The 10,851-nt window shown below is 42.5% G+C and overlaps 1 protein-coding gene across 2 annotated transcripts; it reads right to left on the reverse strand.

Moving 5' to 3' along the window:
• Nucleotides 1–6,731: 6,731 nt before the first annotated feature.
• Nucleotides 6,732–9,955, reverse strand: LOC125524217 (uncharacterized). 2 transcript variants are annotated; one of them, XM_048689288.2, is made up of 3 exons: nucleotides 9,765–9,955; nucleotides 7,341–7,427; nucleotides 6,732–7,240 (listed from the first exon to the last, which is right to left on the reverse strand). In XM_048689288.2, exons 1-3 carry the CDS (start codon nucleotides 9,771–9,773, stop codon nucleotides 6,971–6,973), a joined length of 366 nt encoding a protein of 121 aa, XP_048545245.1. In that variant the 5' UTR covers nucleotides 9,774–9,955; the 3' UTR covers nucleotides 6,732–6,970. The 2 variants fall into 2 exon arrangements, with proteins under 2 accessions (XP_048545245.1, XP_048545243.1); XM_048689286.2 differs by having other exon boundaries at nucleotides 6,734–7,240; nucleotides 7,341–7,430.
• Nucleotides 9,956–10,851: the final 896 nt, after the last annotated feature.

A 10,851-nucleotide genomic window follows, 5' to 3' on the forward strand; every position in this document is an offset into this window, starting at 1 on the left:
AGGAGAACACGCATGGTGAAGGCATTCCAGTTAATCTTTGAAATACGTTTCACATCTTCGACCAAAGCGTAGTACTGCTTTGGCACAATCTTGCTCGACATGGAAGTAATAATTGTTCCTAACAGGACAAGGACTACTTTGCGAAGGAAATCATCGTCCGTGGCTTTACTTTTAATTATGTCCTCAATGAGATTATCTATCACTATGTTTTCTGATGTCTTACTGAGAAATTGTGGCGGCACCCGCTCCTTCATGTCCTCGCCTTCTTCAGTCAGAATGTCCGAAGCAGACAGTCCTTGGTTCTCGAGGTTAAAGATGCACTCGACGTCGACCGCACCGAGAGTCACCTCCCCAACCTGCTCTTGTATAATGAATCTGCCCGTGCTGGCCTGAAAATTCTCAATCATATACCTAATCAGTAGGGTACGCATCTTAATAGCTGGTATCTGCAGCATGTTGCGCAATGTTGTATCAGCCACTCTAGCGCGTTGGCCGCTCGATAGAGCTGCAACAAGCTTGCACCATTTCTCTACGGCGCATACCATTTCTCCATTCAGCTCGTCCATCCTGTTGAAAGAAAATATATAACTTCGTGACATTAGCTAACACTAAAGCAAAAAATAACAATAGACATGCAAAAATATAAAACTTTCTGGCAGTAGCTAACACTAATGCAAAAATAACACTAATGCAAATACAAAACTATCACCATGTATAATGCAACATGCAGCCAAGTGTGTGCTGACATGAGGCAATAAAAAAATAACTACAATTGGTAATTGAATTTACTTGCATCTGATCAAGTTCTTTGAGTATCAGATAAATTATATAATCAATAAATTTAATATGGTCAACTGTTACTAATTCGTCTGGTTGTCTTATTAACAGGGTGACAGATTGTTCAGCTGTAACTATAAACTAGAGTCTATAGCAATGGTACCTATTTGAGGTTCATCAACACCTAATGCTAATAACTCTTTAATGTTTTATGTGCACAACAATATAATTGAATCGTGTGACAAAAATATAATTGGATCTTGTGACAAAAAATGTATTGCATCATGCTTCTCGAGAAACAACATCTTATTCTACCATGCTATGAAAGAACCAAAGATTGTTTTTATCTACGCCATCTGGTCAGAACGCATCTAGTCGAGTTCATACTAGTTGAAAATATGTGGTAAACCTAAGTCCATCAAAGCAACGAGATGGAGGAAGTAGCTTGCTATGAAGGCGCGAGTGAAGGAGGACAATTTACTTGATCGGTCGACGGAGATGAAAGAAGTCGGCAATGCGTTCTGGACGTAGTTCGTCGAGGTCGGCCTCCACGTGCGGACGACCTTGATCTTCTCAGGGTTTTTGTGGCGTGTGGGATGCGGCGGAAGGAGCTGTCAACGCCTCGCCGGCAGGAGTCGATCTAGTCGACGACATGTGCGAGGAGGAGGAGATTATATACGAGGTCGACGCCTAGGTCGTCGTAACTTCCCTGTGGCCAATCTCGCGATCTATATTTTCCTCCGTTGAAGCGAGGCTGAACGTGCTCCTCAATCGTAGGGATTAGGAACATATGGATTAGCACGATCCCAGAAATGTGTAACAGAACGGCAACTACTCCCGTGATCGACGTGCGTGTGATCGACGTGCATGGAAAGCGCAGCGTTGTGGGCCCCACAATATGGATCCAACACTTATTTGCGGTCTGGGCCGGCCCACCTACCTGCATTGTTTCTTCCCTCAAAATAAATATCACTGGTTCATCCCTAAAAAAAACTCTTTGTGACACCTATTAGTTATTGTATACTTGTATATGTTCAACAATATTTATAGTATCTCTATCATTTCTATAATATTATACATGCATCGAGTGTCGGAAATGAACGATACTTGTCATGCATGCATGCCATGGTCATCGTAGGTTACGCATAATGTTTGGGATCATTTCGTGAGATCGTAGGTTACGCATAAACCACTTTCAGACCTGCCCTCCGGCAGACCCGAATGGTCCTGCTTGTACATGGTGCATGTGGAAGCATGCATGAGATGACCCCGACTTTTGGGACCATGTGGGCTTGGCCAATGTGGTCCCCCAGGCAAGGTGTGCACGAATTCGGACACAAAACGCACGTTGCGTCACGTGGGGGCAGTGTTGTAGGGTTTTGTCATCGGAAATACCCTACAAAATGCATCGAGTGTCGCAAATGAATGATACTTGTCACGCATGCATGCCATGGTCATCGTAGGGTATGCATGAAGTTTGGGATCATTTGGTGGGACCGTCAAGGAAAACCAATTTCAGACGTGACCTCCGGCAGACTCGAATGGTCCTGCTTGTACATAGTGCATGTGGAAGCATGCATGAGATGACCCCAACTTTTGGGACCATGTGGGCTTGGCTAATGTGGTCCCACAGGCAAGGTGTGCACGAATTCGGACACAAAACGCACGTTGCGTCACGTGGGGGCAGTGTTGTAGGGTTTTGTCGCCGGAAAACCCTAGAAAATGCATCGAGTGTCGCAAATGAACGATACTTGTCACGCATGCATGCCATGGTCATCGTAGGGTATGCATGAAGTTTGGGATCATTTGGTGGGACCGTCAAGGAAAACCAATTTCAGACGTGACCTCCGGCAGACCCGAATGGTCCTGCTTGTACATAGTGCATGTGGAAGTATGCATGAGATGACCCCAACTTTTGGGACCATGTGGGCTTGGCCAATGTGGTCCCCCAAGCAAGGTGTGCATGAATTCGGACACAAAACGCATGTTGCGTCACGTGGGGGCAGTGTTGTAGGGTTTTGTCGCCGGAAAACCCTAGAAAATGCATCGAGTGTTGCAAATAAACGATACTTGTCACGCATGCATGCCATGGTTATCGTAGGGTATGCATGAAGTTTGGGATCATTTGGTGGGACCGTCAAGGAAAACCAATTTCAGACCTGACCTCCGGCAGACCCGAATGGTCCTGCTTGTACATAGTACATGTGGAAGCATGCATGAGATGGCCCCAACTTTTGCGACCATGTGGGCTTGGCCATTGTGGTCCCCCAGGCAAGGTGTGCACGAATTCGGACACAAAACGCATGTTGCGTCACGTGATGGCAGTGTTGTAGGGTTTTGTCGCCAGAAAAACCCTAGAAAATGCATCGAGTTTTGAAAATGAACGATACTCGTCATGCATGCTTGCCATGGTCATCCTAGGGTGTGCATACAGTTTGGTATGAATTGGTGAGACCGAGAAGATAATCCTGCTTCTAGTACATGGTGCACGTGGAGGTATGCATGCGAATGTCCCAACTAGATTTGATTTAACAATATTTCAAGGATCAAACAGAAAATAAAATTTATAATTAGGAATGAAGAATTGAAATAAAACAGAACATTTTATCAGAATGAAGAAGTGCAATAGAAGATAACATATTATTTTACATTTTGGAAATATTTCAAATATAAAGAAGAGAACAAATATTAGAATGAAGAAGTGAAATAAATCAGAACATTTTATCTTACAAACTAAAAATATTTAAAAAATAATAAAGATAAGAAATATTAGAATGAAGAATTGAAATAAAACACAACATTTTAGTTCATATTTCGTAAATATTATCAATATACAAAAGAGTACGAACAAATGAAATAAAACACAACAGAATTTGGCATATTTTTTTAATTTTAGTAAACACTGTTAGAAATAATATAGAAAAAAAGAGATTTGATTTCAAATATTAGAAATATAAACAAGAAAAGAAACAAAGAAAATATAAAACATATCAGCGCGCCGGTAAGGCTGCCCTGGGCCAGCCCGCCCGAATTGGGCCCAAGGCGGAGCCGCGCAGGGCACATCGCAGCGCACAGCCGTTGGGTGGTGGGAGTTTAGTCCCACCTCGCCAAGCGAGAGAGCGCCACACCCGACTGCGACTCCCCTCCCAAGCTCCTATCAATTGCAGGCAGTACATTGCCTAACTCTCGTCCCCTCTGCCCCGTGGGGCCTACTAGCAGCAGAGATATTCTGCACCACGGACCTGCATCCTGGCCCATGCACGGCAGGGTTCCTAGTCGTATGCAGGCCGTGGAGTATGAATTCTCCTGCTCTGGTAGGCGGGCACTTTTTTTTGGCATATTGCCATGTGTATTGATCTTGAAATCACACACTAAATTATACACCTGCTCACACGCATTCAATACACATTTTTTTTGCATATATGACAAGTAAATGTTTTGACCTTCAAGTCATCTAATATATTTTACACATGCTCACTTACATGTAATACACATGTATATTAATTGGATTTCAACAAAAATGAGGCCGTGGTGTATGAATTCTACTACCACATTATATCATACATTAGGAAAGACAACCATGAAAAGTGAAATATGAGACAACATTATATCATACATTATTTAAATTTATAACTGTCAGAACAAAGAAAACAGGAGAATATAGAAAACAGAAGAACAAATTTGAATGAATAAGTGCAATAAAAGACAACATATTATCTTACATTTTGGAAATATTTCAAATATAAAGAAGAGAACAAATATTAGTATGAAGAAGTGAAATAAAAGATAACATATTATCTTACATTTTGGAAATATTTCAAATATAAAGAAGAGAACAAATATTAGAATGAAGAAGTAAAATAAAAAAGAACATTTTATCTTACAAACTAAAAATATTTAAAAAATAATAAAGATAAGAAATATTGAAAAGAAGAATTGAAATAAAACACAACATTTTAGTTCATATTTCGTAAATATTATCAATATACAAAAGAGTACGAACAAATGAAATAAAACACAACATAATTTGGCATATTTTTTAAATTTTAGTAAACACTGTTAGAAATAATATAGAAAAAAAAGATTTGATTTTAAATATTACAAATATAAACAAGAAAAGAAACAAAGAAAATATAAAACATATCAGCGAGCGGGTAAGGCTGCCCTGGACCAGCCCGCCCGAATTGGGCCCAAGGCGGAGCCGCGCAGGGCACATCGCAGCGCATAGCCGTTGGGTGGTGGGAGTTTAGTCCCACCTCGCCAAGCGAGAGAGCGCCGCACCGGTTTATATACCCGGCTGCGACTCCCCTCCCAAGCTCCTATCAATTGCAGGCAGTACATTGCCTAACTCTCGTCCCCTCTGCCCCGTGGGGCCTACTAGCAGCAGAGATATTCTGCACCACGGGCCTGCGTCCTGACCCATGCATGGCAGGGTTCCTAGTCGTATGCAGGCCGTGGAAAATGAATTCTCCTGCTCTTGTAGGTGGGCACTTTTTTTTGGCATATTGCCAATGTGTATTAATTTGATCTTGAAATCACACACTAAATTATACACATGATCACTTGCGTTCAATACATATTTTTTTTGCATATATGACAAGTTAATGTTTTGACCTTCAAGTGATCTAATAAATTTTACACATGCTCACTTACATGAAATACACATGGATATTAATTGGATTTCAACAAAATGAGGCCGTGGTGTATGAATTCTCCTCCCACAAGCATGCCATGGTCATGGTACGCTGTGCAAAAAGTTTGGAATCATTTGGTGGGTCTGGCAAGGAAAACCTCTTTCAAACTTGCCCTCCCGCAGACCCAAATGGTCCGGCTTGTACATGGTGCATGTAGGGGCATGCATGAGATGACCCCAACTTTTGGGAGCATGTGGGTCACCATGATCAAGAAAGTTTGTGTGATTTGGAGGTGGTGGGAAAAATCACATTTTTTCAAAAACTGGCTTAAGTTAGACCAAATGGCCCCTCCGGAATGCGGTCATTTTTTCGACCACCTCCAAATGACCTCAACTTTGGCACACATGATCTATTGCACAAAAAAATGTGGGTTTCCAAGGTTTTATTTTTTTTGAATTTTTTATTAATTTATAATGCCCTCTAGACTGACTGGTCAAAACATCGGTCTATACCTCAGGGGGGCATTGTAAAATATTCTTTCTATATTTTTGAATTTTTTTGAATTTATAATGCCCTCTTATATTTGTTTACTTTTTTAATGCCCTCTTATTTTTTTTGAATTTTTTATTTATAAAGCTAGGTTTCCAAGATGGCTAGGATGGCCCATGCTTTTCCTTTTGTTTATTTTTTCCTTTCCCTTCACTTTACATAAAAATTACCTGAGCACTCAAAAAATGACATAAAAATTACATGACTCCTCAAATAATAACATACCAAAAATTCAAAAGGTATTTTTATCAAACACATCATTTTGAATATTTATATTTTCTTTTCTTATAAATAAGTGACATTTTCAAAATTCTAATAAGTAGGGTAATATAACTTTATTACAAAATAAAATAGATCTTATTTCAAATTCCTTTTTTTGCACACATTATTTTTAACTAGTATTACATTACTCTTCTAAATTTACATTTAATTCCTTCACACTTTGATGATGGAATATTTGCTCTCTAATTGCAACATAGGTTCAAATGATGGAACATTTGATCTTTTTGCTTATTCAAATTATGCGTTGATGGAATGTGTGAGGATGAACAATTATCAGTAACTTTACTAAACCCCATGTACTATAATTCATGATAGCCATTTTGGAACATTGCCACATTCAATATTTGGTATAATTGGCACATGGGCACAGCATGTTGCACTTGCCCACAGCATAGACAAGTGTTGCAGCATGTCTCAAGCAACACTGAAGCGCCATTTGTGATCATTGCACCATCGAAACAACAACTAAACATGAAGGAAGCATTCACCACCAATAAAGTTAAGGCCACACATATATAGATAGCATTCTAGGTTACCACCACAGGTAGCAGGCAGTTCACAACAGATCCAGTTCAAACACACAATACATTACATTACATTACATTACATTAATATAGCTAGTTTCCAAGCAGTTCAGACCCAGATGCAGCTTTCCAAAAGTAAAACATCATCAAATATACTGATGATGAGTACTGCTTCCAGCTTCCGATGATCAGCATGATGTACGACTAGAGGTCAGGGTTTCTCAGGACCTTCAGGAGGGCAGAATGCTGACCAATGATCTTGTAGTCATGACTGGAGATCGATGTAGCCCGACAATGTTCCATCGGATGCTCCAATAACCCAGATCTGGGCTTGGGCTTGCTGCAGTAGGGGCAACGGTACTTTTCATTCCTCCAGTTGTAGTACTTAGCTGGTCCTTGGGCCCTGATCTTCAACACCTCCTTCTCTTCAAAGGACTCGACGTTCCCCTCGACCACATCATCTCCAGATTCATACTACACACATTAATGACTGACATTAATACATTATGCATTCAAAAACTATAAACACATAATACTAACTCAATGCAGAAATAACATTTCAACTAGGCCTTACCTCGTACGGCTCATCTTCATCAGACTCATATGGGTAGAACCCAGTCTTGTCCCACTTCCTCTTGTTGCCCACAAGATCCTCCTCCTCCTGCTATATTGTCAAACAAGCACATCAATTACAATGAATTGAATTGCAGTTCAAAGAATGTCATTACAAACAAAATTGTTAATGTGAACCACATTGGTATGTTGCAAGTGACCAAATGCTTTCCTTATAAATACAGAATCTAAGCAATCAATCAACAGACAAATGATGTCCTTCATAAATGCTAATGAAAATGCAAGCTGGATTCTTGACATTCCCTGGATTAACCCAACACTTTTCTTTTGAGAGAATTCCCCCCCACACTACTTAATGGAAACATATAGTATATTTTGTTGCTAGGATCCTGCCTTGGAATGTTTACTTCACACTTTACATATAGTATATACTAATTACAGAAGCCAACTACAAATTTTAATATGTTTTTGGGATAATGCAGCAAAGCTCCTACACATATTAACATAATGCACTAGTTAATTAGGTACAACTTCAACTATAAATGCATACATCTCCAACAAACATCTAAAATTTCATTACTTACCTAAACAACAACAAATTATACTATAGATGAATCTTGTATCATCTAAATCAATTCATTGGCACATCTTAATTAATGCATTCCAAATCAAATATGTTTCCATCCAGTATCATTGAACCACAGATCAAATCAAATAATCATAAATGTCAACAGCATTGAACTACAGATCTAATAATCATATGACATCTATCTGACCTTAAATTCCCCCTTAAATAAGGTATTCAACCTCATACTAATTAAATTCTAACAAGCAAAAATTCAACTACTAATCTAATAAGCATCTGAAAAACCCCAAGATGCTTTTATCTCTGAAGCAACGGCATTGCAGAGGATGTTCAATGCTGTCAATATCTCTGAAGGAACGACAAAATTCCACTACTAACCCAAACTAAATAAGCATAGACTGCCCCTTCCCCTCGACCACACTTCCCCTCTCCTTCAGAAGCCCCAATCCAGCACAAAAAAATCCAGCCCTTGAGAAGCTCTTTTTGATTAACATGACAACACCCAGTACATGAGCACATCCTTCACTATATTTACAACCAAACTAATGCACCATCTAATCACCTCACGTAGACAATTTCCAAAAACACAAGGCCATGCACAACCCATCTTATAGCCTCTGCCTGACAGGCATCAATCAAGCATCAAATAACTGCAACTATGACAACATGCATCAATCAAGCATCTAAGAATTGCAACTATGACAACCATAATCCCTAGAACTAAGCATCCATTTAATTAATCATCAAGCCAAAGAACTAAAGCAGGCACCAACCCAAACCAATACAGAAGTATATATTTGACTAATCCATCGTCTAATCCTCAAGCCAAACACCTAAAGAATTGCAAAAATTCCACTACTAATCTAATAAGCATCTGAAAAAACCCCATCCCTCAATCTGGCTACTTCTAACCTAATCTAATAATCATATGTGGTCCACCATTCTTGCAAGAATCAAATACAGGAAAACCCTAATGCAGAGAAAACCCTACCTCCAACAAATCTAACCAAACAAAGTTCTGGCCACAAACCCTACAATCTAAAAACTACCAACTAAAAGTTAGCCGCAGATACCTTCTGCTCCGCTTCCTCCTCGCCGGAGCCAGCCTCCACCTTCTCCACCTCGTGCGCCTCGCCAGAGCCCGCCCCCACCTTCTACGCCTCGCCAGAGCCCGCCTCCACCTTCTGCGCCTCGCCGGAGTTCGCCAGAGCGGGCGCATCTGGTTGGACCGCCCCGCTGCGGCCCGCCCCCGCCTTCTCCAGATCTCCAGCGGAGGGAGCACCGCGCTGGACGCCGGCACGCCCCCTCACAAAGGTGCCAGCAGCCACCTGCCGCGCCTGCTCCACCAGATCTGTGCCATGGCGGTGGAGAGGATGCGGTGAGGGAGACGAGGAGGTTGGAGAGGAGAGGGAGTGGGGAGTGGAGAGTGGAGAGAGGGAGACGATGCGGCGGGGGGAAATGGTGGGCGATGCGACCGGAGGTGGTTGCCGTCCACATTTATATGATGGGACAGTTTTGGCAACTACCCGCGACACGTGCTGCCCCACGCGCGGGCGGCTTCACGCGTGCACGAAAGGCCGCCGTATACAAACAAATACGTATACGGACGGGCATACATATACGGCCGGGCATATGATCTAACCGGGCCCGTAAGGGCCTCCCAGGGCTCCTCGACGGCTATACGCGGGGGCAACAAAGACGATCGTGCCCCCCGTTATAAACCGTTTTTGGTTCATCCTGGCCGTCGATGTGTTTTTCCATCCCGCGTTCAACCAGGTGGGAGCACCGGAGCAGAAACGCTCGCGCTCACCAACAAAAGAAGACGCATGGTGGGCGCACCGATTCCATCTCTCCAGAACCGGCGACGATCGAAACGGCGACTTTCCGTTGCACGTGCACATAGCTAGAGCACGCGGGTAGAGGATGTATGGTGGTGCACGGGACACGCAGAAGGCGATGAAACGACACTGCTTGTGAGCAGTATATATAAAAGAAAACGCCTCTAGCTACGTGGCCCTTGGTTCACCGCGGAAGGCTGCCCCAGCTCCGGCCAGCCCGATCGACCGGCCACCGCACCCGCAGAGAAAAGGAAAAGGAAAAAGACACGCAGAACTGTGCCGCGACGCCGAGACCTGACGCCGCACCTCCGACCGATCCACATCCATCCATCCACTCGGTAGGGAAGGAGGGCCGGTCACCCACCACCACCATGTTCATGTTCCGTCCATGAAAGCTAAGCTAGCTAGCTAGTCCATGTCGATCCTATCCACAACGTGCGTGCGTGTTTTCCGGCGCATGATCCAAAGCATGCACGCAGCAGGTGGCAACTGGGATTGGGATTTAGTTAGGTACGCACGTAGTAGTACGTAGCTGCTCCTGCTAGTCAAGTCAGCTAGATAGATAGTGCATGCCACACGCAAAGCCAACGACGAAACGAAACCCAATCCCACTCACATGTCCATGTCTATCTCCAGTTCTCGGTCGGGGCCGGGACCCGGAGGTTTGGGCTTTGGTGTTTCCTCCCAACCTCCCTCCCTCCCTCCATGCTGTCGTCGCATGCTTGGATGCTCAGGGATAGCAGGGCAGGGTAGGTGACTGGGTTGATCACATGGACGTCCCTCTTATTGGATGCTCCGCCCGGATAAGGCGGAGAAGATACCACATTTTGTTTAGTACTACTTGTGATCCTTATTTATTACTCGTGCTATCAGTGTAGGACCCAATAAAAGACGGTTTAATTAATTATAACATCGACAGATGTAATGTGTACTTCCTCCGTTCCTAAATACAAGTCTTTTTAAAGATTCCAACATAGGACTACATACGAAGCAAAACGAGTGAATGTACACTCTAAAATATGTCTATATACATCCATATGTTGTAATCCATTTAAAACCTCTAAAAAGACTTATATTTAAGAATGGAG

This window comes from Triticum urartu, chromosome 7A (assembly GCF_056163025.1).
Source record: "Triticum urartu cultivar PI428250 chromosome 7A, HENAU_Tu73, whole genome shotgun sequence".
NCBI lineage: Eukaryota > Viridiplantae > Streptophyta > Magnoliopsida > Poales > Poaceae > Triticum > Triticum urartu.